The sequence below is a fragment of the Oryx dammah genome, unplaced genomic scaffold, assembly GCF_014754425.2.
Source record: "Oryx dammah isolate SB20612 unplaced genomic scaffold, SCBI_Odam_1.1 HiC_scaffold_15, whole genome shotgun sequence".
Taxonomy (NCBI): domain Eukaryota; kingdom Metazoa; phylum Chordata; class Mammalia; order Artiodactyla; family Bovidae; genus Oryx; species Oryx dammah.
Window position 1 is genome coordinate 41,743,912 of NW_024070199.1, and position 27,439 is coordinate 41,771,350.

Sequence of the window (27,439 nt, forward strand, 5' to 3'; positions counted from 1 at the left end):
GATCCACTAGGAGGCCAGGGCAAATGTCCAGGGCCCACAGAGGTGGGATGGAGAGGGGTTGAGGAGGTTTTGGCTGATGGGATGGGGTGCAGGAGAGGGTAGATCTACAGATGACCCCAGGTTCCTGGCTGTGTGACTGGGTCAGCAGGTGGTGTTGATATAACACGACAAGCACAGAAAAAGGCATGTTGGTGGATGAGCTGAATTTGAGATGACTTCTGAGTTGAGATAGTTTTAGAAGACAGTTCTAGATTCCAGTTTGAGCTCAGTAGAGATGTATGGTTTGGAGATAAAGACTAGTAAAATCTTGAGACTTCCCTGGTAGCCCAGTGGTTAAGAATCCACCTTCCAATACAGGGGATGCAGGTTCGATCCCTGGTCAGGGAACTAAGATCCCACATGCCGCTGGGCCACTAAACCCACACACCACAACTAGAGAGCCTGAGCACTGCAACTAAAGAAGCCTGCACGCTGCAAGGAAGACTCAGTGCAGCAAAAAACAACCTAGGAGGTCTTGAGCAAGGAGGGGGCACGTTTATTCTAGAAACGAGGAGGCAAGGGCAAGTGTAGAAAGGATGAGGAAAGGAGAGTGGGCGTGCCACCTGCACAAGGATGCATGTATGTCCCTGGGCCTCCTCTGGCCTGGCGGGAGAAGTCCTGGGAATCACAGCTTTGACTAGCTCCCCAGAGCGTTCTGCACCCACTGCTGTCGAGCACCCAGGCTAAGCCAGTGAGGAACTGGCTCCTTTACAGGAATCTATCAGGGAGAGGAAGCAGGGTAAGAGCTGGATTCAGGGAGGGGTGGAGGGTTGTGGTGCCCGGGTGCTAAGAGTGAAGCACTTAGCAGCCTCACCCCAGATTGACTTCTTTCCTGCTGGGACATGAGGGTATGGGGCTCCCCTTCTTAGAGGAGTGACTGGACAGAAAACACAGACCTGGGGGTGGGAGTGATCTATCACAGGGCTACTGGAGGCCAGGCTGGCGGTCCCCCTTAAAAACAGACAACCAGCCCAAAGAAAGCATGGTTTCCCGGGTCCCACACCCTCAGTTCTGCCTTTGAGCCAACAAAAGAAAAGAGTCTATGAACAGGCAGAAACTTTTTTTGTTTGTTTTAATTTTAATAAGAAGCCCCAGTTTTCTCTTCAACTCTATTCTTAGTTTTTCAGGGACACAGAGAAGTCTGTAGTAACAACATCAACTGAACATCATCTAGTAACTTCCGGCTTTCAGGACAAAGACATTTCCCAGGAGTTGTCCTGCCAGTCAGCGAGGACAACTCTCCAAGTGCAGTCCAGTTCAAGGGCGTCTGGATTCACCCTGGCAAAGGGGCTTGCGTGAGAAAGCATGAAGCACTGGACGGGTAGCCTAGGGCTCCTAGGCCTTGCAGAGCTTAACTGGTACCCACCAGGCCTGTGACATTTAAGGGACCATAACCAAGCAAACACTCATCTTCCCTGATGTCCTCTGCTATCTACTAGCCCCTCTGCATTCCTCTTAGCTTCTACTTCCATGAATCCATAATCATTAAAAGGTACAGTGGCCTGGGCTACAGCGGAAGCTGTGGTTGGGCAGCCATTGAAAGCTCACCTTTTACCAATATTGAGAAAAGAGAAACAAGGGCTGGGGCATGCGGATCACCAGAGACAATGAGATGACCCTTCCTCCCCCCAGTTCAACTCCTAGTACCTACCTCAGGCAGGGTCCTCGTGTGAGGACGCTAAGGAAGCTGAAAGTTAAAGCTGCTATCAACCTGGCCCCTTTCTGGCACGTGAGAAAAGCTTCCTAGAACTTTACAAAACACTAAGGTCACCAGGACCATACAACCCCAAAGTTTTTCTTCTAGAGCTGAGTAGACTGTACACTTTGTAAAAAACAGGTATGACTAACAAAAGAGGGCGCCTTCAGCCATGGGCCCCTTCCCAGCCCTCTGCAGGCATCGACCCAGAATCCCTGAGCCTTAGGTTCTACGTTTCCTCGAGATTCCTTCTTCACCTCAAGCAGCCATTGCTCCATCAGCCTGCATTTAACCCAACATCTCAGCAGCAACACACAGAACTACAAAATACAGCTTCCTTGTAGTAGACATTTATCGTCTGAGACACAACCAAGGCCTCCCTCTCTCCTACAAAAAAGACTCTATAGGCTGAGAGTCCAGATTCTTCCTCAAAGATAGGACTTCTCCAATCCATGGGTTCAGTGCTCCCGGACCATCTACAGAATCTAAGAGGAAAGCCAAGCTTCGCTACTAGATGGGCTCAAGGAGGGGAACCAAGCCCCAGCAGAGGTGACTCAGGAGAGAAAGCCCGAGGCTGGCCACAGCCCCCACAGCCGTCTTCGGTGGGCTGGTGCAGAACAGCAGCACTTCCCCTCAGCAGCAGAGAGGGGCCCTCCTCCCCCGGCCCCCAGCCCTTTAACCTCCTCTGGCTGAGCCAGTGATGCCTGCTCCCGAGTCTGTGGCCTGACTGGAAAGTGGCTGGGATACTCTGGGAGGCGGAGGGAGAGGATGGTAGGTCACTGACGACAGACGGGACACCAATGCGACGCTGAGCCAGGGAGGTCCCCCTTCTGGAAGCTCGGATGGCTGCTGCCGCTGCACCAACCCCCAGAGGACAGGCCCCACGTGCAGCAACAGCACACGCGTGGGGAACAAGACCAGGGCAGGGGACCCCAAGCATCTCTTCCACAAGGAGAGGGAACTATGTACAGCGGGAGGAGGGCAGAGTCTGGCCAGGGACACCCCCACTTCATCTCATTCAACCAGGAGATCAAAGCGCTCAGCGGCTTCAAACTCAGCATTCATGGCCGCAGCCCACTCATCCAGCTCCGATTTCTGGGGGAAGAGAAATGGGGGGCAGGTGAGTGGCGAAGGGGGCACGTCAGCTGTGCATCTCCACCCATACTCTGCAGGCACTACCTTTCCACCACAAGAGCCAGGGCTGAGCCCCTGCCCTGCCTGTGTCCTGATGTGTCCCCCCGTGTGTCTGGCGTAGTAGCAGAGGAAGACCCCTGCCCCTCACTCACCAAAATCTCCGGCAGCTTTTTCTTCTTTCGTTTTTCTTTCACAACCACAGGGGAGATTCCAGGGAGAGTTGTGTCTGGGGCCCAGGGCTTCACAGAAACCCTGGGGACCTCAGCTAACACTGAATCCACCACTGGCGAGACTCCAGCCAAGTCTTCAGCTGCCAGCAGCCCCTCAAAGCCAAAGCAGGACCGGCGGCCTGGGGTGGAGGTGGACGCAGAGCCCAGAGTCTCCAGGCGGCTGTACGAGCGCCTGACCTTCTTTGACATTTCCAAGTCTCTGGCGTCCACGTCTCCTTTCCAGGAGCTGGACTCAGCACTCACGGGGCAAAGCACAGGAGTGGAGGGGGCGGTGACAGGGACAGTGCAGGTCTGGAAGAGGTCCTCCTTAGTGAGCTTCTTGCTAGGAGGGTTGTTTTCTTTCTCCGATAAAAAAGCGATCTGTAGCAGGACAGAAGAGAGAATGCCTCCCAGTTATTTAACTGTGTTATTGACTTCAAGAAAGGCCCAAGGATCTAAAATGTCCATCCAGTCACTAAGTCCTTACTGGTCACCTGCCAGGCACTGTGCCAGGCACTGGGAAGACAGCAGGGAAGAAAACAAAGAAGACACACCTCTTTCCACAGGGCTTCCATTCTAGTCGGAAAAAGACCACAGTGGGAATCGTGTCACATGTTAGAGGCGCTAAGCACCTTGGGAAGAAAGCAGAACAGGATGGAGCGTACATGGGGTGAGCGGGAATTTTAAATAGGTGTAGGTCAATGCAGGCCTCACCAAGACAGAGGTAGCACTTGAAGGAAGCAAAGGAGTCAGTCATCCAGAGGAGAACTGTCCTAGGCAGAGAACAGAAAGTGCAAAGTCCTGAGGTGAAACTGTGCCAGTCAGGGTCAAGGACAAGAAGGGCAGTGAGGGTGAAGTGAGAGGGAGTGAGCTGAGGAACTGATGATGGGATTCAAGAGGTAATGCGGGTGTTATAGGGCATGTTTTGCAGGCCATTATTTTAAGGGGAGGCCCCGGGAGCCATGGCAAGGTTGTGAACAGGAAAATGCTTAATCTAACATGTGTATTAAGATGTTCACACACTGGTTTCTCATAATTCCAGTCTCAGCTCTAGTGCTGCTTCCTCAGAGAGACGGTCCCTTACCATGGAACGGAGGCTAGCCCTCCTTACCTCTGCCTGTCACCCTCTGTCACAGTGACCCCTTTCCTGGCCAGCGAGATCACTAGTTGATTTTGACTGTTTGCTGTTTGGCTGAGACCTCAACTAGAATGTGCAGGTCCCACGTGAGCAGGTGTCTTCATCTGTCTGGTTGACCTGGCCTATGCCCAGCACCTTCAGCAGAGCCCTGCAGGGAGCAGGTGTCCAATACATAAAGACTCAATTGACTTTCACAAAACTTGACACTGAGCTTTCTGATAACTAAGGTGAGAAACAGGACAAGTTTAGTGACCCTTGTGGTTGAAAAGAATTTCATTAGTTATCATGAGACACTTCCTGGCTATAGGCTCTGGGGAACCTATCCCATCAGTCTTATTAAAAGGGATGCTGAACAAAATGAGGGTCACCCAGACTACCACTTTGTCAGTCCCTACAGCCATCCAAGTCCCTGCACATTTTTTTGGTCCAATCTCATGAATCTATCATTCAGACAACAAATATACAAAGTACTCTTGGCTATTCATAAGGCCTATCGGGAAGGCTTCAGGGAGGAGGTATCCTTTGAGCTGAGTCCTGTGTGATGGGGCTCTCCAGCAGTACTCCAGCAACACTCTGCTTTTACCTTACTTCATGCGCCCAGTGTCTCACTTTAGGACTCCTTTGATGTCCTCCTACTTGGTCTTGGAGTCCCCAGAAGGCTTTCTCCAACCAGACCCAAGAAGGATCTTTCTAAAACACCCAAGGCTACTTCAGTCACTACCTTGCGACTCTCCAAAGCTGCCCACAGAACCAAGGATGAAGTCCAAGTTCATCAGCATCTGCTCTGGCTTAGTACACTCCCTCTCCTGACAAGGTCTACTGCAGACACACCAAAAGTGCTGTTCCTGAAACCTTGTGCTTCTCCTTGCGGACTCCAGGTGTCTACAAACACAGCTTCCTTTGCCTGGAACACTGCTAACTTGTCTTCAAAGACTAAGTTCAAACACCTCTGTGAAACGTTCCCTGAGCTACCTGGTCTGGGTTAGGTATCTTTACAGCATCTACTACTTTCTTTATTACAGTCCTCAGCATACTATGTTATCACTTGTTTTTCTCCCCAATTGACTACAAGCCTCTGAGCTACTCAAAGGCGGTAACATTTCTCATTCATTATATTTTCAGGTGCAGATCTTCTGTTAATGAGACACCTTTAACAATAATTTCTGCTAAATCAGTTCAAGACATTATAAGTTTCTGAGTAAAAGAGGCTAGAAAGAAGAAAGAGTAGTAAGATCCAACTCAACTTTAAAAGGAAAATGGTAGAGAATACCAGGGCATTAAACGCACCAAGTGTGTAGGAAGTAAGCAAGTCTGGCAACATATGCAGGTGTCCAAAGGCAAACTGCTTCAAAATACAGCAAAAACAACTCCCTGGGCAGACATGAGTGAGTGAGTGAAAGTCACTGAGTTGTGTCCAACTCTTTGCGACTCCAGGCCAGAATACTGGAGTGGGTAGCCTTTCCCTTCGCCAGGGGATCTTCCCAACCCAGGAATCGAACCCACGTCTCCCGCATTGCAGGCGGATTCTTTACCAGCGGAGCCACAAGACGTGAGCAGCCATTATATCCCGCCCCAGCTCTAGAGTGTCTGTCCTGGACTCCCCTTAACTAAGAAAATGAAAATGAACTTACCCGGGGGCTTCTTCGAGGAGAGTTAATGGATGTGATCTGTGGAGACAACGAGTTGATCACACGGCCGACTCCCGATCCTGGCTCTCCACCTACAACCCCTCTCTCAGCCCTCACCTCTACAGTATGGGCCACGATCTTCTTCAAGACGATGGGCTTTCTGACTGGAGCCTCCTGAGGCGCCTGGAGAAGAGGAGTGAACATGAGGTCTATATCAGCCCAAAGGCTTCCAGGGCAGGAGGAACCTGAGGCTCACCTTAGGCCAGATTTCCGGGAGGGTGTTTGGGAGATCAGAGCCTGATTTCCGCTGGGACATCCGCAGAGACCGAGTGGGAGGTGGGGCGCTGGGTCCTGCAATCAGAAAAATTTAGGAGGTAGGGGAGGACTCTAGGCCTGAATCTAGACAACAGGTTCTGAAGAAAGAGAGAGAAGGTTCCCAAACAGGCCCTTTGGGGGCGCCTTCCTGGCCAGGAGACGAGGGAGCCTTGGAAGGCGGCGGGAGGGGGAGGGGGTTCCTCACCGAACTGCGTCCCTCAAACGGCTCAACCCCACCTCTCCCGCGCGCCCCCTCCGCTCACCGGGACACTGGGCGGCCCCTCCGGACCGGGTTCGTCTCTCGGACATGTCTAGCTTTGGTTTCTATCCCCTCTGCCGCAGGTGAGGCCACCAGAGCGCGCGCCAACCCGAAGGGTAAACGTTCGAATTACCCGCCTTGCCCGGGAGGAAGCGGAAGTGACGTAAGGGGGAGGGCCGCGAGCTCCGCTCACTCCTTTTTCCCCCCTCCTCCATGTCTAGCGTCTACAGGGGCGGGGGGTGGTCACTGGCCCCCTGACGTCATCAGAGCGCGCCGCACCCGGAAGAGACGTGGCAGCCGAGGGATAATCGGAGCGTTGTGAGCTGGAGAGAGCTGGGCGAGAGCTTGGCTGAACGCGGTCTGACCTTCCGCTCTTCGGACCGGCCCTCGCGCCCGTGAGGACCGGTGCCGCAGCCGATTAGTAACACAGAGAGTGGGGTCTGTGGAGAAGGTGGGGGCGGGGCATGGAGGGGGTGGGGCTCAGGAGGGACCTGTGGGGGCGGGGCCCGTTGTATCGGAGAGACTGATGGAGGGCCCTGCCCAAGGATGGGATGAGGGACGAATGCGGGGGTCTCAGGAGGCGGGATTTATGCAGGGGCCGTGGCCCAGAATGTAGAGGGACGGTGGGCAGGAGTTTGGGGTTGGGGCGTATACGTGCGGTGTGTAGGGAAGTTAAGAGTGGAAACAAACTGGGCTGGTAAATGTGTAGAGGTCAGCAGAACCTGGCTTCCTGCCAACTGTGACGCTTTCCTCAGGGTCGACTATGGGACTTTGCAAGTGCCCCAAGAGGAAGGTGACCAACCTATTCTGCTTCGAACACCGGGTCAACGTCTGCGAGCACTGTTTGGTAGCCAATCACGCCAAGGTGGGTGTTCATGTTAGAGACTGAGCAGGGCACTAGGTGGGCAGGTCGTCGACTTTCCTCCAAATTTATGAAAGGTCTGGCCCTAGAATGGGAGCTCCGCAAGGGCAGGGACTTAGTTTATTTTGTTCACTGTTGTATCCCCAATGCTTAAGACAGAGTCTGGCACACATGTGCTCAATGAATGTTTATTGATTGGTCGAACAAAAGAATGAATCTCCTCTGTGATGACAGAAAAAGAGGCACCTGGGCCTTGGGGAAATGGGCTGTGGAGCCCTGGCTCCAGTTGTGACCCCCTTCTCCCACTTCAGTGCATCGTCCAGTCCTACCTGCAGTGGCTCCAAGATAGCGATTACAACCCCAATTGCCGCCTGTGTAACATACCCCTGGCTGCTCGGGAGACAACCCGCCTCATCTGTTATGGTGAGGCCTGGGCACCTTGGGGGTGGGGATCTGGACAAGACCAGTGTGACTGGTTTCCAGCGGCTCCCCAAGCAGCAGGACAGTGAGACCTTCAAGCTTGGGAGGCTGGAACTCAGATTCTGGTCCCACTAGGTAACTTACTTGCTGTGTGAGCTCAGGCAAGCCACTTTCCCTTTCTAGGCCTTAGTGTTTTTCCCTAAAAACTAAGCTCCTAGCTTCCTGCCTGCCAATCTCTCAGGTGTGGTTGTGGCTGTGAGCAGTAGCTGGCTGTACCTGTAGTGAGCTGAAAGCATGGGGCTCTCAGACGTTCAGGATCTGTTTCTAATTCCAACATTACACAGAGAGGAACTGAATTTCCCACAGTAATGTCAGTTAAAAGAAGTCAACAGAGGCATGTGTCATGATCTTGACCCGACTCTGCTGTAAGAGCCTTAGCTCCACTTTTTGAAGGAACTAGTGTAAAAGAGTGAGCTTAACATATGTGTTTCTCACTGTGAGTGTGTGTTTATATGTTCATGAGTTAAACGTGTGTTGTGTCTTTACCTGTTAGTGTATTCATTGGTACTGTGGGTGAGTGAATGGGTCAGTGTTGTATATGAACATATGAGTGTGTTGTGAGGTTGCAGAATTCCTGGGTGTGAATGCTTGGGTATTAGCATACTTGAGTGTATGTGAGAGTTAGTGTGCCTATAAGTGTGGATATAGGAGATGGCACTTGTGTTTGACTACGTGTATATAAACGTGTACATTTGTGCCGATGGATGTGTACGTATGCACATACAGGTGCCTGTGTATATATCTAGTAACCTTTTGAGCTCTTAGCCCAGTGAGTTTGTGATGAATGCAGGTCCAGAGAGGACTCCCAGAGAGGGTAGGTGGCATATTCTTCCCTCTTCCCCCGACACCCTAGGGGCTGGGCAGCCTGTTAGCATCTGCCCTATCTTAGACATTGGTGGCCAGGAAGACCAAAGTCTTTAAGGTGCACTGATATAATCGACCTGGGGAGGAGGGGGCCCTGGGCTTACACACATGTGTGCAGATATCTCTGCAGTGGGCTAGTGGACTAGGGGTCCTAAGTGTCTTCTTCATGTCTTTCCTCCACTGCTTCGTGGGCTCTCAGATCTCTTCCACTGGGCCTGCCTCAATGAGCGTGCTGCCCAGCTCCCCCGAAACACAGCACCTGCTGGCTACCAGTGCCCCAGCTGCAGTGGCCCCGTCTTCCCTCCAGCCAACCTGGCTGGCCCCGTGGCCTCTGCGCTGAGAGAGAAGCTGGCCACGGTCAACTGGGCCCGGGCAGGACTGGGTCTTCCTCTGGTGAGAATCTTTCTGCCCTGGGTCCCATCTGGGCCAGAGGGGTGGCTGGGGACAGCACCGGGCAGACTGGTGACATCAGTTCTTTCCTCCAGATTGATGAGCTGGTGAGCCCAGAGCCTGAACCCCTCAACACATCCGAGTTCTCTGACTGGTCCAGCTTTAATGGTAAGTGGTACCCTCCACTGTTGATGCGGTCCTTGCCTCCCCACCCTGCTGACCGCTCTCTTCCTGCCCATAGCCAGCAGTAGCCCCGAACAGGAAGAGACAGCCAGTGCTTCTGCTGCCCCAACCTTCTACAGCCAAGCCCCCCGGCCCCCTGCCTCCCCAAGCCGGCCTGAACAGCACACGGTGATCCACATGGGCAATCCAGAGCCTCTGACTCACGGTGAGCTGGGGAATTGTCCAGGCCAGAGGGGGATAGAATGGGGGGCGGGTATGCGGAGGGAGCTCGGCAGTCCATCCACCCACCCACAGAACCCTTCCTGTTCCATCAGACGTCACCTCCCCACGATCCCAATATGCTCTGTCAGGCTGAAAAGCGCTAGGGTCTCCTGCCCTCCCCCCTCCCCACCCCTCTCTGGGCCAGTTTCCTGAATCTGTGGATGCTGGTGGCTCTGCCCCTGCAGCCTCAGCCCCGAGGAAGGTGTATGACACGCGGGATGATGAGCGGGCACCAGGCCTCCACCGGGATTATGATGATGACAAGTACCGGCGCCGGCCAGCCCTGGGGTGGCTGGCCCAGCTGCTCAGGTACACAGGGTCAGGAGGGGCAGGATGCTAGGAACGAGGAGTTGGGGGAGTGAGAGCCAGAGGCCCTGGGGGGATGGTTTCATGATAAAGGAGGCCTGTCCTGGGTAATAACAGGACCTGGTGTTGGGGCCCTGCATGGAGGCCTGGGCTGGAGTCTGCCCCTCTCCAGCTCTTTCCTTGCCTGCTGCATATGAGTTTCAGACTCAGGCTCTTGAGGCCCCTTCCCGCTCTGACACCTCCCCAGTCTCTGTGACTCCCCTTATGCCTGACACATTCTGGCTTCTAGAACACAGCTGTTGCCTCAGCTGCTTTGAGCTCCACGATCATCCTTGTAGCGGGCAGGCGCAGGGATGAGCCGCCCCCTCTGCCCCCATGGCACATTTGAGGAAACAAGGCTCAGGGCTGGTGGCACTGGGGCCAGAAGACAAGGGTCGTGGCTGGCACTCCTCTCCCAGCCGCAGGGCCACCAGGGACCTGAGGCCTGACCTGACTTTCCCCTCGCCCCCCCCAGGAGCCGGGCTGGGTCCCGTAAGCGGCCGCTGACCCTGCTGCAGCGGGCGGGGCTGCTGCTGCTGCTGGGGCTGCTGGGCTTCCTGGCCCTGCTGGCCCTCATGTCTCGCCTGGGCCGGGCTGCGGCTGACAGCGACCCCAACCTGGACCCACTCATGAACCCTCACATCCGTGTGGGTCCCTCCTGAATCCTTGCCTGTGGCTGGGCCAGCCTAGGACCTGGGAGCCTGAGGAGGGGCATAGGGGAGGCCGTCTGGGGGGCCCTTCTCTGTTCCTCTCTCTCAAGCCTGAGACACTAAGATCCCAGACCCAAAGTCAAGTCCACCCGAGTGGTTGCAGGCTAGGCCTGGGGTCCCTGCAGATCAAGCATTTGACCTGCTCCTCCTGGGTCTCCAGCTTCCCCCGCCTCCCCATTCTTCCTGCCGACCAAAAGGAGCCAAAAGGTGGAAATAAAGGATAGACTTTATTAAAACACCCGAAGCAGCCTTTTCCTTCCCCCTTCTCAGCCCGGGTCCCAGGCCTCAGTGGCTCTCTTCCCGGTACTGGATGGCGAGAAACTCCAGGGACAGGCGGTTGAAGAACATGGCCCCGTTGAGCACTGGGCAGAGGAGAGAGCCCCCAACAGCCTTGCCTGCCCCCTCCTTGCTGTGTCTCTGCGTTCCAAAGCTCCCCCCTCCTCCTGAGTCCACCTCCCTCCCCTACTCACTCAGGATGGTCAGGGAAAAGCAGCGAAGAAACTTGTCATATGTCATCTCCGCGTAGAGTGTCCCCATGGCGGCCCAGCAGATGCTGATCACCTGGGAGAACTGTAGGCCCCATCCCGTGGGAGAGTGGCCCCTGACACAACAGTGGGGTTTCCATCAGCCCCTGGGCCTCCCCGGACCACCTCTCGAGCCTAGCCTACCATCAGGACAACGGTGTAGCGGAAGCTCATGCGGTCGTAGCGGTAGGTGACCCAGAAGTTGTGCACGTCGTTGGCAAAGACAGCCAGGTGTATGAAGAAGAGCATCAGTGCAGCCATGGTGAGAATCATGCCTTGTGGGAAGAAGAGCACAGCCACACGGTCCCGCCACCGCATCATGGCAGGAGTACAGACTCGAGGCGGGTGGCAGAGCTTGAGCAGGCGGACACTGTCCAGGAAGAGCGGCCGACCCCTCTGGTTCTAGAGCACCCAGTCTGGAATAGCTGTGGGATTCTAGAATAAGGACATTGTAGAGTACAAGATTCCAGAACATGGGCTGGTTCCGGCCAATACAGCCGTGTTTCATGGGTGGCCAGGGCAGCTCTAAACTGGGGAGGGCGCCAGGCTAAACGTACAGAGCAGGGGGCCCTATCGTACGGAGGAAGGGACAGCGCTCCTCATCCCAGTTTGTGCTCTGGTGTGAGTCTTCTCACTGAGTCTACAACATGTCCACGCAGGAGGTAGTGTGGTCACCTTCCACAGATGAAGAACTGGGATCCAGAAAAGGGGTGGGGCATGTAGATCCTCAGGGCATCTTAGGTGTGTGAGAGGTCAGATGTGATCTCATCTATTCAAGTCTCTCCGGTGTAACTGGAAGGTGTAACCAGGTGAGGGCAGGCCTGAGCTGCATCACAAGCTACAAGTATTTGTTCCAGCAACTGATGGATGGGACAGTGGATCCTCCACAGCTGTCCCGGGACCTTACCACAGCCTCCCAGGCATGGCCTGGAGAGCAACTGGCTTTTCCATCTTCTAGATGTTCTTCCAACATGATGCTGACCAGCTCTCCCCTTCTGCCACCTTCCCGCACTTAGCATCTTCACACCCATCGCCTCTACTCTGCCAGGAGTCCTAGGAGAAAGCTGGTATTGGTGGCACAAAGCCTATTTTACTCACAGACCTGGGGCACAGAGAGGGACTGTCTGCTGAAGTTTTCACAGACAGTAAGGGACTTGGTACTGAGACTAAGATCCAGTTCTACCCAAGGCTGTGGAATGGGCAAGAACAGAAGCCAAGAAAAGAAAATTGTGAGAACTCCAGGACTGCCAACAAAATAAGGCCGAAAACTGGCCCAAAATGGTGTGGAGGGATGTGCAATTTCCCAGGAACTAAAGTAGAAAAAGTTGATTTTGAACTTGGCCAGCCCTGTTTCCTCCTGCCTGACTGCCCCAGAAGTCAGGTCCCAGGCCTGGCCAAGATCTGAAATCTGCCTTTGGAAGGAGTAAGGTTAGAACCTGACCCCATCAACCATGGTTGCTGCCCAGTGTCATTAATCACAAAACCCTCAGACCTCATCTTAACACATTGAAGGGGTGATGCCTGTTCCCCCGCTGTGTTCACACTGTTGAAATACTTGTTCACACTGTAGTTTTCATTTGAATACAGATGAACTTTTTTTTTTTTTTTTGGTTAGGTCTCCTACCTCAATGCCATTTTTAAAAGTTATCCAAGTAGAGTATGTTCTTGAGGAAGATTTGCATGATACACAAGCATACAGAGGAATCTTCCTCCACACACCTCCCACCACAGAAGTAACCCCTTCAACAGTTTGGTGAGTGGGCATCTTTTGAGTCCCTTGATGTAACTTCATACACTGGCATGTATGTCTCTACATGCATAATTAAAAAAAAAATCATGCCACACATATTGTTAAAATATAATTTTTTACAGGTTAACATGGGACTTCCCTGGTGGTCCAGTGGCTAAGACACTGTACTCCCAATGCAGGTGGCCCGGGTTCAATCCCTGGTCAGGGAACTAGATCCTACATGCCACAGCTAATACCAGGCACAGCCAAATAAATATTTTAAAAAGTTAAAAATATACTTGAATAAACACAACGAAGATATATTAACTCTTCAGTGAAGGGGTTCCCCCTCGTGTAAAGCATCATGAGGAGCTAGGTACTGATAGGCATTTAAAGAAGAGTGTTAGGACATGATTACTAGATACAAGATTGGTTGATGTCCTACAGGGCAATAAAAACAAAATTTTGAGGTTATTTTTCCACTGGATATTTCCACTGGAGATGTTTCACATCTCTCCAACACTATCTAAATAGCAAGATCAAACAAATGTACACTCCTGTAGGTAATTAAATAGTCTTTGGGTGGGCTTGTGAAACAATGCCCCAGTATGGTATTGGAAGGTCATGCTACACTGTCTTTATTCCAACTGTTGGATAATTTTTCATAACAGTATTCTGTGGTTTTTTTTAAGTTTATAGATTTCCTGGAGTAGATCTAAATCTTTATACTTTTGTCTTCATTTTTCTTAAGATTATAGCTTCATAAGCTGAAATCTTCATATATATATTTTTAGACAGTCTCTGAATATCCCATAGATTTAGGGGTCAACAAACTTTCTGTGAAAAACAAGATAGTAAATGGTTTTGCCTGTCAAAGAATAAATAAAGTGGTTTCCATTCCACCCCAGAGCCCCAACCCATAATATGTTTCAAAGACCACACTGACAAAGTCTTTTTCTCCTTTTTCATCCACTCAAACTCAGTGTGTCTCAATTGAACTCCCAAGTCTTTCCTTACCTTCAGCTCTTTACTTCAGTGAACAGCTGTGCATTTGTCCCAACCAGAAACCTGAGAATTTCCTTCAACACCTCCACCTAACCCCCCTAGGCAGCGCATTTCAACAGTCACTTGAAGAAACAAAGTTAGTCTTTCAGCAGTGCCTGCGCTGTAGCCTGGCCAGGTTCCTCTGTCCATGGGATTTCCCAGGCAAGAATACTGGAGTGATTTGCCATTCCCTTCTCCAGGGCGTCTTCCAGCCCAGGGATGGAACCCAGGTCTCCCGCATTGCAGGCAGATTCTTTACCACTGAACCACCAGGGAAGCCTTATCAGTGAGTTAAGCTCCACCAAGTGTGTCTTCTCGGGGTATAACAGGAGTTCTCAAATGTAAGTGCATCAGAATTACTTAAAGACTTAAAAAAGGAAGCTAGGTCTGAGGGGAGCCCAGTCTTCACAACTCGCCACAGGTAATTCTGAAGGCTATTCTGATGCGCGTCAGAGGACCAGGCCATGAGGGACACTTCCCTTAAGGCACTGGGGTTGTCCATTAGTCCCTAAGTCGTGTCTTTGAGACGCCATGGACTGTAGCCCGCCAGGCTCCATGGGATTTTCCAGGAGAGAATATATGCATTTAATCCTCACAGTCTCCTTGTTAAATATGTACTCCGATATTAGGAATGAACGAAAATGAGCTGCTGCCCACCCCCTCTCCCCTCAACAAGGCAGTGGCAGGATGCCAGGCACACGCTCTCTGGCTCCACTGGCCCGCGCTCCCTCCACTGCCTGCAACTAGGGACATAGGGTGGAAGCCACGACTCGTCCTCCTTCCGGGAAGACAGCGACCCAACCAGTTTCGCAAAATCCTTCCATCTGAGAAGCTGGAGAGGGGGGTGAGGGGGTGAGGGGTGGGGGCGGGAACCCAGGGCTTTCCCGGAACCTCTGAGCTCGGGGAGAAAACATGCGGAGGAACTCTAGTCTCGAAGGACTCGAGGCTGCAGGGGGACGTTTCACCTGAAGGACTGCCTCGTTTCAACAACAACTTTATGGCTCCCGGAAGTGCCTCCTCCCTGTCCCCTGCCCAGCCTCACGCCTGTGGGCTGCACTTGGAGCCATGGCGGCGGCGGCCGCTGCGCCTGGCCCAGGGTCTGGACCTGGGGACTCCCCGGAAGGACCCGAGGCGGAGGCTCCAGAGCGTCGGCGGAAGGCTCACGGAATGCTGAAGCTTTACTACGGCCTCTCAGAGGGAGAGGCGGCGGGACGCCCCTCGGGGCCGGACCCCTTGGACCCTACAGATCTCAATGGGGCGCACTTCGACCCGGAAGTATACCTGGATAAGGTGTGTGTAGGGGGAGGGGGAACAGGCCCCGATATATTACGCCCCAGATCATGCCTCCGACTTTTTGCGGGGGTGTGGGAGGAAGGGTTAATAAAAGCAGGACAGCCCCGGGTGGAGCTGTAGAGGCAGAGCTGGAGGATAAGGGGGCGTGGGCAGACTTGAACTGGCCTGAAGTGGGGTGAAATCTGAGGTCTCCTGGGCTGATGTTCAGTTAGACCCGAAATAGGGGGCGTGTCCCAGGCGCTGACTGGCGTAGGAAGGACCAGGACTTGCTAAATCTGAGGATTTGAAATGCTGACAAACCTCAGATAGGGTCTAACCTGGTAACTCTTGAGCTATGCCACATAGTTTCCTTGTCTGGAATTCTTGACAGGGGTGGGATCAGGATTTTCTTGCACCAAAAGCCTACCAGTTGGGGACATGAGTGCCCCCTGTCTTGGACACTAATCACCTAATTTCCTCCAGCTGCGTAGAGAGTGCCCACTGGCTCAGCTGATGGACAGTGAGACGGACATGGTGCGGCAGATCCGGGCTCTAGACAGCGACATGCAGACCCTGGTCTATGAGAACTACAACAAGTTCATCTCAGCGACAGGTGATTCCTACTGGGACACAAATCCTCACGTCCCACATCCCCCAGTTCCTCCAGTGTTGGGGAAGCCAGCAGAGGGTTTAGACAGAGCAGACCCAGATTATGGTCCTGCCCTGACGCGAATCCACTCTCATCTCTCTCTCTTAGAGCTTTTGTGGTTTGATAACCATTGAGGTAGTAACTGTTCTCAGAGGGTTGTTTTGAGGACCAAAGGGGAGAAAAAGACAAAATGAAATTTTAAAAAGAAATGAATTTATCTGAAGCACTTAGAATCTCTGACACTAAGGATGCCTCGGTAACAGTTTCTTTCATTAGTGGTAGCTTTCTTCTGTTTCAAGTCTGAATCAAGAATGGGCTTATTTCTCTCTTTCCTTTAATCTCTCTTCTTTCCTTTCTTCCTTCCTCTTTCCCCTTTTCCTCTTCCTTTCTCTTTTTGTAAATGAAGCAAAGAGACAGAAAATGTATGTCATTAAGGGACAAAGATCATGTAAAGGCTTCCCCCCACCCTCTTCTGTTCCCTTTAGTCTCTATTCAAGACAGTGCTAGGCAGTGTTCAGCTTTCATCCACGCTAGCTTCTGTCCTGTGTTGGGGAAATGTACTGCTCAGACTTCTTAATAATTTTTGACCCACATGTACTTAGTCCTAGAGGCAGATCTCATGGGTCTACCTGCAGTGTATATTATCTTTACTCTGAGTGAGATGAAATGAACAGAAGATGGGGTGACCTGGCTTTTGATTTAAAAGGACCCTTCTGTCCCCTGTCAAAAGTGGACTATAGGGAGGCAAGGATGGTAGAGACACCCATTAGAAGGTTGTTTTAACAGTCCAGGCAAGATGCTGGTTGTATGGACCAGGGTGGGTGCAGTGGAAAAGTAGAATGGCTCAAGATTCTTAAAAGTTTGTTAGTTGAGGGATCTGGAGTTCAGAGAAGGCTGGAACTTGAGACACAAGTGGAACAAGATGAGATCTAGGGAGGGAGTGTACAGAGAGAAGAGGTCTGAGGACTGAAGCTTGGGGCATCCTAAGATTTGGAAGTCACGAAGAGAAGGAAACTCTCACAAATCTTCTTTCTCAAAGGAGCAAACATTTGGGAAAGTTTGAGAACAACCAGGACCCTGGGTGTCTTAGAAGATAAATGAAGAAAAGCATTCTAAGAAATTGATAAGCTTGACCAATATGTTAGCTCATGGAGTGCTCATCAGTGGTGCAAGAGAGGAAGAAACTACAGAAGCAAGGTCCTCAGGAAAGAAGAAGGGGATTGAGCAGTGCACAGTGGAGAGGTTCACCTGAAGACAAGGCCAGGAGCCCGTCTACTGTAGCAGGAGGGAGAGCAGACTGTGGCCAGAGCCAGTCAGGTGGATAGGTGGATAGAGTTCAACTAAAGACCTTCCAGAGCACGTTAAAGAATCTAACCTTTATCTAAAGCATACTTAGCTAATCAAGCTGTTACGATTTTTGTTTTGAAAAGATCCCTCTACCTCCTAGCTGCATTGGAAGGAATAGATTGGAGAGGGGGTTAGAGTGAGGCCATTTCAGTAGTCCAGACCAGAGATTCTGGGAGCTTACGCCAGGATGCTGATGGTGGAGATGGACAGTGATGAGTAAACTGAGAAGTGTTAGGGGCACCATTGACAGGACATAGTGTTGAGGAGCTTTGAATAAACAGAATGCCCTAGTTTCAACTTGAACACTGGATGGCAGATGTGGTGCCCGAGAAACTGCAAGAAGATCTGGTGTAAGAGTGGAAACATGACGAGCTAGGTTTTTTCTTGTTTTGTTTTTAAGGGGAGTAAGGCATGACATGAAGCTGAAGGAGCCTGTGGGGCCACGTCAGGAGGGCCCTTTGTAGACAAAATAAGGATTATGGTCTTTATCATAAGAACTCTAGAGATACTTCTCACAAACAGTAACCAGAAGAGAGTTGGGATAGTAGTACCAATTCAGACAAAATAATATGTAAGACAAAAATTGTTACTAAAGAGAAAGAAGGACATTTTATAACAGTCAGCTCATTAAGATGTTAACGAATATAAACACTTATGGACCTAACAACAGAATCCCAAATACATAAAGCAAAATTGGATAGAATTAAAGACAGAAAAAGAAATTCAGCAATAATAGTTAGAAATGTCCATATCCCACTTTCAAAAATGGAGCGAACAGTTAGACAGAAAGACAGCAAGAAAATAGAAGGCTTAAACAGCACTTACTCAGGGAGTTTAAACTGGGGCTCGTGGCAACCTAGAGGGGTGGGATAGTGTGGGAGGTGGAAGGGAGGCTCAAGAGGGAGAGGACATATGTATACTTAATGGCTGATGCATGTTGACGTATGGGAGAAACCAGCACAATACTGCAAAGCAATTTACCTTTCACTTAAAAATAAATAAAATTTTAAGAACAAAAAACAACACTTAAACCAAATAGACCTAACAGGCACATACAAAACCCTCTCCTGCAACAACAGCAGAATACACATTCTTTTTAAGTGTACATGGAACAGTCTCCAGGATAGACCATATCGTAGGCCATACAAGTCTCAATAAATTTAAGAGGATTGGAATCAAGTGATTAGTGTTCTCTGAACATAGTGGAATTCAATTATAAATCAATAACAGAAAGGAATTTGAGAAATTTGCAAATTTGTCAAAATTAAACTATGCTCCTAAGTAACCAATGCGTCAAGGAAAAATCACAAAGAAATCAGAAAATGCTTTGAGATGACTGAACATGAAAACAACATTCCAAACCCTATGAGATGAAGCAAAAGCAGTGCTCAGAGGGGAATTTATAGCTGTAATTGCTTACATGAAAAAAGAGAGGACTTCCCTGGTGGTCCAGAGGTTAAGAATCTGCCAGCCAATGCAGGGGACGTGGGTTCGACCCCTGGTCCAGCAAGTTTCCATATGCCTTGGGGCAACTAAGCCTGTGCGCCACAACTGCCGAAGCCTGTGAGCTCTAGAGCCCATGCTCTGCAGCAAGAGAAGCCTCCTCAGTGAGCAGCCCACGCTCTGCAGCTAGAGAGTAGCCCCTGCCCACCACACCTAAAGAAGCCTGTGCACAGCAACGAAGACCCAACACAGCCCAAAATAAAGTTTAAAAATAGAGATCTTAAATCAATAACCTACTACCTAAGAAAGTGAAGAGGAAAAATGTGCAAACTAAACCCAAAGTAAGTAAAAGTCAGGAAATAATAAAGATTAGAATTAAGAGCATAGAAAACAATAGAGAAAATCAATGAAACCAAAAGTTGGTTCTTTGAAAAGCTCAACAAAATTGACAAACCTAGCTAGACCAAGAAAAAAATGAGAGAATATTTAAATTAATACAGCCAGGAATGAGAAAGGGGATGTTACCACCTGTACAAGTATAAGACTTGTACATTGAAAACTAAAACAGTTTGAAAGAAATTAAAGGATACCTAAATAAATAAAGATGTCCCATATTCATAGATTGGAAAACTTAATATTTAAGGTGGCAATACTTCCAAACTGATCTACCGATTTCAGTGCAGTTCTTATCAAAATTCCAAAAGCCTTTTTTTGTGTAATTGACAAGCTGATCCTAAAATTTATAAGGAAATGCAGGAGATCCAGAATAGCCAAAAAATCTTGAAAAAGAACAAAGTTGGAGGACTCACATTTCTTGGTTTCAGAATTTACTACAAATCTACCAAATCAAGACAGTATAATTCTGGTATAGGGTAAGCTTTCAGATTAACTGAATAGAATTTTTTTGGTAATAACTAGTTTATTAGTAATTATAAATAATAGCAACTTTGACTAATACTATCCTTTAATTTCTTTCAAACTGTTTTAGTTTTCAATGTACAAGTCTTATACTTGTACAGGTGGTAACATCCCCTTTCTCATTCCTGGTTGTAGTAATTTAAATATTCTCTCATTTTTTTCTTGGTCTAGCTAGGTTTGTCAATCTTGTTGAGCTTTTCAAAGAACCAACTTGATTGAGGTGCTTAATATATATTAATTAAATTCTTACACATGTATGAAGTAGTTAACTATATATCCATTTTACAAATGGGGAAACAGGTAATGAGATGCTAAATAACTCAGTTAAAATTTTATAGGTAAAACACAATGTTTAATGCCTTGTTTCAAACACAAAGCAAATCTAAAAATAACTTTAAAAAATCAGGTTTTTTGTCCTAGTACCTGTAGTAGCTTTTGAAAGCGCTACATGTCTCTAAAAGATAAACATTATTATGCATAATAAATACATTCCTAAATGGATCATTTTTATGTTTGAATATTATTTAACAAGTGAAAAATAAAACCATAACAATTAGAAAGTAGACAAATAGATTAAAAAAATATATTGCCATAAAGGAGAAATAATAATTCAAGAAAGTGTAGCAGGCCTTCCCTGGTGGCTCAGTGGTAAAGAATCCGTCTGCCAGTGTAGGAAACATGGGTTCTATCCCTGGTCCAGGAGGATCCTACATGCCACGGAGGAACTAAGACCGTGTGCCACAGCTACTGAGCCTGTGCTCTAGAGCCTGGGAACCGCAACTGCTGAGCCCTCATGCCACAGCTACTGGAAGCCTGCACAGCCTCGAGCCCGTGCTCTGCAACAGGAGAAGCCACTGCAATGAGAAGCCCAAGCACCTCAAGAAAGAGTAGCCCCCACTTTTCGCAACTAGAGAAAAGCCCAAGCACAGCAACAAGACCCAGCTTCCTTTGTTTTTATTTCCTTTTTTGATCCAATAGTTGACAAGAATGAGGATTTTCTCTAAATAATGGGATCTTTTTATTTTTTAATTTTGTTATTAATCTCCAATTTCATTGCATTGTGATCAGAGAATGCTATTTGTATCATTTCAGTTTCTTCTGTAAATGTATTGAGATTTCCTTTATGACCTAATACATGGTAAGGTTTTGGTGTATTATGGAATCTTGAATATAAATCAGGTAGGTCTTCCATATTGTGTTATTTAGGTCTTCTGTAGCTTCATTTGGCTTTTGTCTTCTTGATCTGTCATGGATTGACGGAAGTGGATTAAAGTTTCCTATAATAGATATGTTTCAGTTTCATCCTCATTGCTCTCTGTTACGCATGTTGATGAGTTCCAGAGTGGAGTTAGGAAAGTCATTTGGGAAATACTAGAAGTATTTAGACAAGAAATGAATTTCTAAGTATTTAGACAAGAATTTCTTTCTTTCTTGGAAAGAACATGTTGGAGGTAAACTTTGCACAACTTGCTGTTGGACTGAATGTAGGGTAAAGGAGAGATAAAAATCAAAGATGACTCTTAAGAAATGGCAAGGAGCCAGAATGGGAAAGATTAGTGGAGGAACAGGTTTGGGGAGAGTCAGGAATTCTGTTTTGGACCTGTCATACTTGAGGTGCCCGTTTGCCATCTGCATCAAGGTGTTAAGTAAGTTGTTAGCTGGGTGCTGGTTAGGCCCGGAGGCAGAAATGTCTGAGTCATCACAGCCATGGGACTGGAGGAGACCCCACAGGGGTCCATTCACTCTGCAGATTTGGAAGGAGTTGATGTTTACTTGTATTTTCTCTGTGAAGTGTGAATCAGGGTCACCATTTGAGAGTTGGGGGAATGTATTGGAGTTTTGAGGATTGAGGAGAAAATGTTAGTTTGGAAAATGGGAACACAGACACATCTGAAGGATGGCTGACCAATATGTAGTGCTGCTTTGGGACCTAAGTCCTATTCAGTAACATTAAGGGGAGGCCAGTTAGTGTGATTTTGTGGCCCATTTTCAGCTGTTCCTTCTTAGGCGGTGGGTTGCTAATTGGGCTTAACCTGTGGTAAGGTCTTGCTGATAAATAATGGGAGTCGGGGTCAAGAGAGGCAAGGGGGCTTGCAAATGGGTGACAATGCTGGTGGGCCCCCACCGATTCTAAGAGGAGTGAGCAGGGAAGTGCAGCCATGAGAGAGATATTACAAGAAGTGACCAGTGGTTGGGCCAATGGGTCTGGAGTTCCTGAAAAAGCCAAAGGAATTTTAGAGTGTGGTCCACAGGATGAGTGGTTGGAATTACAGAAGGCAGTGAGACTTGAAGCTGAAGTTTTATTTTTTTTAATGTTTTTAAATTTAAAAATATATTTATTTTTGGCTGCTCTGGGTCTTTGTTGCCATGCAAGAGCTTCGTCTAGTTGTGGCCAGCAGGGACTACTCTCTGTTTCAGTGCACAGACTTCTCATTGAGGTGGTTTCTCTTGTTGGGGAGCACCAGCTCTAGGGCCCACCGGCTTCTGTCCTGGCGGCTCATACACTCCAGCTTAGTTGCTCCTCAGGATGTGAGACCTTCCCAGACCAGGGATCGAACCTGTGTCCCCTGCATTGGCCGGCAAATTCTTAACCACTGGACCACCAGGGAAGCTTTGAGGTTTTAGAGGAGGCAGTTCTTAGTGAGGGCAAGGAGAGGGTGGCATGGATGAGACAGAGGCAGTTGATGGAGTTAAGGAGGTCAGCAAACAGAATCAGGAATGTCCTAAGCTTCATCCTTGTGGATGAAGAAGGTGAGTGATCACTCAAGAAGGTGAGTGATCCCAAACTGAGAGGACAGTGGGATGGCAACAAGAAGGGGTGTGGTTTGATGCCATGGTCTTCAAAGGTAGGAAAAGAAGCTATGTAGGAGCTTTAAGGGGCCAAGCCCTGAGGCACCTGGGTGGAAAGGAAGAACAGCCTCCGTAGGTAGGTTTCTGTCAGGACTGAAGAGGAAGGGCCCTTCAGAGACGGTCAGCCATGTTCCAGAAGGCCAACAGCTTGGAATTCCAGGAAAAAGATAAGGGTGAACAAGTATTTACTCTCTGCCCTGTGCCAGGCAGGGTGCTGGGCATAGAGGATGCCCCTGGGACCCAGCGGATGTTAGGTAAAAGACGACCAGGTACACCAAAAAATCTCTGACAGGCTTTAATGGCGAAGCGCTCCCGGGCGGGGTTCGGGGACCCAACGGGGCAGGTCGAGGAAATCCGCACGCCCAGACCGCATTGGAAGTTTGTTTATATATGCACGTTGCGAGGGATGGCTGGGCTAGCGGATGGGGGTTTGGATAGGCTGCTGGTTCACGGCGTCGCGAGCTGATAGGTTTCTCTATGCCGCTGGGGCGGGGCGGCTTATGCAGCTGAGGCAGCAGGTTCCTGCAGCTGGGGCGGGGCGGCTTTAGCTGGTGGAGTGTGCTGTCATTGGTCCCCGGGATCCGGGCGGCTCCACCGTTAGGGACTGAGAGGAGGGGGCGGCTCGTCATGGCAACCGGCGAAGTGTGCTGTCATTGGTCCCTGGGATCCGGGAGGATCCTCCGTTAGGGACTTTCTCGCTGGCGGGAGGGAGAGGAGGGGCGGCCCATCATGGCCCCCGGGGTCCGACCTTACAGCGGACAGGTCCTTGTACCCTCCTTTGAATCTGGGCATTTCCTGAGAGCAAAGGCTGTGGCTTCATGGGCCATCTTCTCTCTGCATCCCAGCTTGGGCACACAGGGGGTGCCCAAAAAACCTTTGGGGCACTGACATGACACCTCACCCTGGCTCCTAGTGACCAAGCACCACTGCCGCCCATTTCAAGCACCAAGTCATCCAGGTGACCCTCCAGGAGTGAGCTCAGGCGCGACTGGGGAGGGGGCGAGTGTGTGTGGGCACCCGGGCCGCGTGTCAAGCTGAGAGTCCCGCCTGCGCCCCTAGTCATCCGCCTTTCCCTCCTGCGCCCCTATCCTCCCAGACACCATCCGGAAGATGAAGAACGACTTCCGGAAGATGGAGGACGAGATGGACCGGTTGGCCACCAACATGGCGGTGATCACGGACTTCAGCGCGCGCATCAGCGCCACGCTGCAGGACCGCCACGAGCGCATCACCAAGCTGGCAGGTGGGCCGCGCCCCAGAGCCGGTGTTAAAGCGGGCCACCCTTGAGGCTGACACCACCTCCGCCTGTCCCCCAGGGGTCCACGCGCTGCTGCGGAAGCTGCAGTTCCTCTTCGAGCTGCCCTCACGCCTCACCAAGTGCGTGGAGCTGGGCGCCTACGGGCAGGCCGTGCGATACCAGGGCCGCGCGCGGGCCGTGCTGCAGCAGTACCAGCACCTGCCCTCCTTCCGCGCCATCCAGGACGACTGCCAGGTCATTACGGCTCGCCTGGCCCAGCAGCTACGGCAGCGCTTCAGGTGTGGGTCCTGGGCCACCAGCCACTGCCGCTGGGTTCCCATGTCTGCCCCTCCGCTACCCTCCGAATTCTGTCTTTCTGCCCTTCACCTCCGTCTCCCTTCCTGCAGGGAGGGCGGCTCTGGCGCCCCTGAGCAAGCCGAGTGCGTGGAGCTGCTGCTGGCCCTCGGTGAGCCTGCTGAGGAGCTGTGCGAGGAGTTCCTGGCGCACGCCCGAGGGCGGCTGGAGGAGGAGCTGAGAAGCCTGGAGGCTGAGCTGGGGCCCTCCCCTCCAGCTCCCGATGTGTTAGAGTTCACTGACCACGGCGGTAGCGGCTTCGTCGGTGGCCTCTGCCAAGTGGCGGCGGCCTACCAGGAGCTGTTTGCCGCCCAGGGCCCGGCGGGCGCCGAGAAGCTAGCAGCTTTTGCCCGGGAGCTTGGCAGCCGCTACTTCGCGTTGGTGGAGCGGCGGCTGGCGCAGGAGCAGGGCAGCGGAGACAACTCCCTGCTGGTGCGGGCGCTGGACCGCTTCCACCGGCGCCTGCGCGCACCCGGGGCCCTGCTGGCCACTGCCGGGCTGGCGGAGGCCGCCACCGAGATCGTGGAGCGCGTGGCCCGCGAGCGCCTGGGCCACCATCTGCAGAGCCTGCAGGCGGCCTTCCTGGGCAGCCTGACGGATGTGCGGCAGGCGCTGGCCGCCCCTCGAATTGCTGGGAAGGAAGGCCCGGGTCTGGCAGAGCTGCTGGCCAATGTGGCCAGTTCCATCCTGAGCCACATTAAGGCCTCGCTCGCTTCTGTGCACCTCTTCACCGCCAAGGAGGTGTCTTTCTCCAACAAGCCCTACTTCCGGGTACGGCCTGTCCCTGTGCATCCTTTTTTTTTTCTTCTTTTTGGGGCATTCTTTTGTTCATCCTGTATGTGGCTTGACAGCTCCAGGGCCCTCCGTCTTTGCCCCACGCCGACTAGATGTGGTTTCAGGCTGTCTTGAAGACTGCCGCAGCCTGGAGGGGTGGGGCAGGCTCTGAGGGCATTTCCAAGCAGGGTCCCCAGTGCAGGCTTTGCCCCCTTGCAGTCCCTTCTCCAAGCAGGGGAGCTGCTCTCGGGTACTGGAAACAGGATGAGAGAGGCCAGGGCACTTGGGGTCCCAATAGAACATCACTGGCAGCCTCTGCCTGGAAGAGGGGGCCTGCTGTGTATCTAGGCCCCTCCTCCTCACAGGGCGAGTTCTGCAGCCAGGGTGTGCGTGAGAGCCTCATCGTGGGCTTCATCCGCTCCATGTGCCAGACGGCTCAGAGCTTCTGCGACAGCCCCGGGGAGAAGGGGGGTGCCACGCCACCTGCCCTACTCCTGCTGCTCTCCCGCCTCTGCCTGGACTACGAGACGGCCACCATCTCCTACATCCTCACCCTCACCGATGAACAGTTTCTGGTGCAGGTGAACTGCTAGCTCATAGCAAGGTGGGGAGTGGTGATGCTAGGAACACAGGAGACTGCTTGGTGCCCTCACAGTTAGGGCTGCCTGTGCCCAGCTCAGCCTCCCCCTTGCCAAGCCTATGCCCAGCTCCTGGTGGGCACTGGTGGCAGAGCTGCCCCCAGTTCCCACTGACTGCCTGTCCTCTGCATCCGTGGCTCAGGACCAGTCTCCAGTGACGCCCGTGAGCACACTGTGTGCGGAGGCCAGGGAGACGGCACGACGCCTGCTGACCCACTACGTGAAGGTGCAGGGCCTGGTCATATCGCAGATGCTGCGCAAGAGTGTGGAGACGCGGGACTGGCTCAGCACCCTGGAGCCGCGGAACGTGCGTGCTGTCATGAAGCGGGTGGTGGAAGACACGACAGCCATCGACGTGCAGGTGCTGCCCCAGGCTGGCTGGCGGTGCTGGGGGAACGGCCCTCTAAGGATCGAGACAGCTGGGCTCAGGCAGTGCCTGCATCTCTGGCCTCCGCCTCAGCTATGGTGGCATCATCACCCCCATTTCACCTCAGAGGAGGAAGCTGAGGCCCAGAGTCACCCGGGAAATCAGGGCAGGGTTGACACTGAAGATTGGGCCTCAGTACCAACTCATGTTCCACCTTTCCTGCACTCCACTGGTTCTATAAATAATGACTGAGTACCAGCGAGTACAGCCCCTGGCCGGCCCCCCCCCCCCACTCCCAACTACCCTGTGTTTATTTTATAACATGTAACATGTTGTAACTCTTGTAACATGAGTGTAACTTAGGGCATCCTTGGTGGGCTGAAGTTTCCCATGCTCTGGCCTCCTTGCAGTTCCTCCTTCTGCCACCAGGTGGGGCTCCTGTATGAGGAGGGTGTTCGGAAGGCCCAGAGCAGCGACTCCAGCAAGAGGACCTTCTCGGTTTACAGCAGCTCCCGGCAGCAGGGCCGCTACGCACCCAGCTATACACCCAGGTCTGACTGGTCAGGGTAGCCCCGGGCCGGGGGCGGGGGGAATGGAAGAAGGAAGACTGAGGTGGAGGGGTGGGCTCTGATTTCTTGTCTCTCCCCATCCAGTGCCCCAATGGACACCAACCTCTTGAGCAACATTCAGAAATTGTTCTCTGAGCGTATTGATGTGTTCAGCCCTGTGGAGTTCAATAAGGTTCGAATTCCCCAGTGACCCTGCCTTCCCTGGGCCCCTTGGGAAGGTCAGCTGAACCAGCCCCACATTGGTCCCAGGAAGCCCTGGGACTCAGTTCCCTCATCTCTGTTTCTGGGAATTGCGCCCCACCATGACCATCTCATCGCTCTCAGCCTTTCCCTGGGTGTGCTGTAAGCCTGCGTCTGAGGGGTCACCTAGTCTGCCTCTTTGGCCTTTGTTCTTACGCCCTCCATAGTCGTGGCTCCTCCCTGGGGATTGCTGTTCACCCCATGATTTCCGCCCCCACCCAGCCCGTGCTCAGGAACCCGGTGCTCTCCCTCCAACGTAGTAAGCCTTGCCCCTCCCTGCGTCCTTGCTGACGCCATCTCTGCCTCAGATCGCTGGGCCCTCCTTGTCTGCTCCCCTCCAGGTGATGAGGCCGACATCCTATTTCCCTCTTACCTGGGTTCTGGGACTTTCTACCCCATCACAGCTACTGGCTCCCTGGCCCCTGCACGGAACGCAGGTGCCTTCAGGGGTCTAGTACCCCTCCCCAGCACCTGCTGTCGTGGCTCTGCATCCCCATGTCCCTGTCCACAGGTGTCGGTGCTGACCGGCATCATCAAGATCAGCCTGAAGACACTGCTGGAGTGCGTGCGGCTGCGCACCTTTGGGCGCTTCGGGCTGCAGCAGGTGCAGGTGGACTGCCACTTCCTGCAGCTCTACCTGTGGCGCTTCGTGGCTGATGAGGAGCTTGTGCACCTGCTGCTGGACGAAGTGGTGGCTTCAGCTGCCCTGCGCTGCCCGGACCCAGTGCCCATGGAACCCAGTGTCGTTGAGGTCATCTGTGAGCGCGGCTAGGGTCCGTCGCGGCCATACACGGGCTTGCCCAGTCGCCCCAATCCGCCCATCCCCTGGTCTCCTGCCCCGGCGGCCCTGCCCCTCAAGCTCTGCCTACTGCCTAATAAAGTCGTGCTGTCTCCTCCTCTCTGTCGCTTCCGGGGATGCTGGGCGGGACTTGGAGGACTGGGGTGGAGCTGTGAGCCTGCTTGAGACTGCA

General features: G+C 51.9%; 4 protein-coding genes and 1 non-coding gene across 9 annotated transcripts; 3 read left to right on the forward strand and 2 right to left on the reverse strand.

Annotated features, from left to right (window-relative positions):
• Window positions 1–1,098: 1,098 nt before the first annotated feature.
• Window positions 1,099–6,564, reverse strand: LOC120874680 (sororin-like). Of its 2 annotated transcripts, XM_040256286.1 has the most exons (6): window positions 6,423–6,554; window positions 6,101–6,195; window positions 5,962–6,027; window positions 5,848–5,883; window positions 3,022–3,459; window positions 1,099–2,830 (listed from the first exon to the last, which is right to left on the reverse strand). In XM_040256286.1, exons 1-6 carry the CDS (start codon window positions 6,466–6,468, stop codon window positions 2,750–2,752), a joined length of 762 nt encoding a protein of 253 aa, XP_040112220.1. In that variant the 5' UTR covers window positions 6,469–6,554; the 3' UTR covers window positions 1,099–2,749. The 2 variants fall into 2 exon arrangements, with proteins under 2 accessions (XP_040112220.1, XP_040112219.1); XM_040256285.1 differs by having other exon boundaries at window positions 5,848–6,027; window positions 6,423–6,564.
• Window positions 6,565–6,633: 69 nt separating this feature from the next.
• ZFPL1 (zinc finger protein like 1) lies at window positions 6,634–10,751 on the forward strand. Of its 3 annotated transcripts, none has more exons than XM_040256281.1 (8): window positions 6,634–6,869; window positions 7,174–7,283; window positions 7,592–7,703; window positions 8,824–9,017; window positions 9,110–9,182; window positions 9,256–9,402; window positions 9,644–9,767; window positions 10,279–10,751. In XM_040256281.1, the coding sequence occupies exons 2-8, from the start codon at window positions 7,182–7,184 to the stop codon at window positions 10,463–10,465; spliced, it is 939 nt and encodes a 312-aa protein (XP_040112215.1). In that variant the 5' UTR covers window positions 6,634–6,869; window positions 7,174–7,181; the 3' UTR covers window positions 10,466–10,751. The 3 variants fall into 3 exon arrangements, with proteins under 3 accessions (XP_040112215.1, XP_040112214.1, XP_040112216.1); XM_040256280.1 differs by having other exon boundaries at window positions 6,686–6,856; XM_040256282.1 differs by lacking the exon at window positions 6,634–6,869 and adding an exon at window positions 6,892–7,041.
• TMEM262 (transmembrane protein 262) lies at window positions 10,722–13,949 on the reverse strand. Of its 2 annotated transcripts, XM_040256339.1 has the most exons (4): window positions 13,784–13,949; window positions 11,182–11,472; window positions 10,984–11,083; window positions 10,722–10,875 (listed from the first exon to the last, which is right to left on the reverse strand). In XM_040256339.1, the coding sequence occupies exons 2-4, from the start codon at window positions 11,356–11,358 to the stop codon at window positions 10,799–10,801; spliced, it is 354 nt and encodes a 117-aa protein (XP_040112273.1). In that variant the 5' UTR covers window positions 11,359–11,472; window positions 13,784–13,949; the 3' UTR covers window positions 10,722–10,798. The 2 variants fall into 2 exon arrangements, with proteins under 2 accessions (XP_040112273.1, XP_040112274.1); XM_040256340.1 differs by lacking the exon at window positions 13,784–13,949 and having other exon boundaries at window positions 11,182–11,779.
• Window positions 12,924–12,996, forward strand: TRNAG-CCC. The gene has a single exon. It is a non-coding gene; the product is annotated as a tRNA-Gly (tRNA).
• A 795-nt stretch (window positions 13,950–14,744) lies between the features above and the next one.
• VPS51 (VPS51 subunit of GARP complex) lies at window positions 14,745–27,364 on the forward strand. The gene is made up of 10 exons (XM_040256191.1): window positions 14,745–15,100; window positions 15,566–15,695; window positions 23,386–23,532; window positions 23,606–23,825; window positions 23,934–24,651; window positions 25,020–25,235; window positions 25,435–25,653; window positions 26,089–26,210; window positions 26,313–26,400; window positions 26,980–27,364. The coding sequence occupies exons 1-10, from the start codon at window positions 14,876–14,878 to the stop codon at window positions 27,238–27,240; spliced, it is 2,346 nt and encodes a 781-aa protein (XP_040112125.1). The 5' UTR covers window positions 14,745–14,875; the 3' UTR covers window positions 27,241–27,364.
• The last annotated feature ends 75 nt before the right edge of the window (window positions 27,365–27,439 follow it).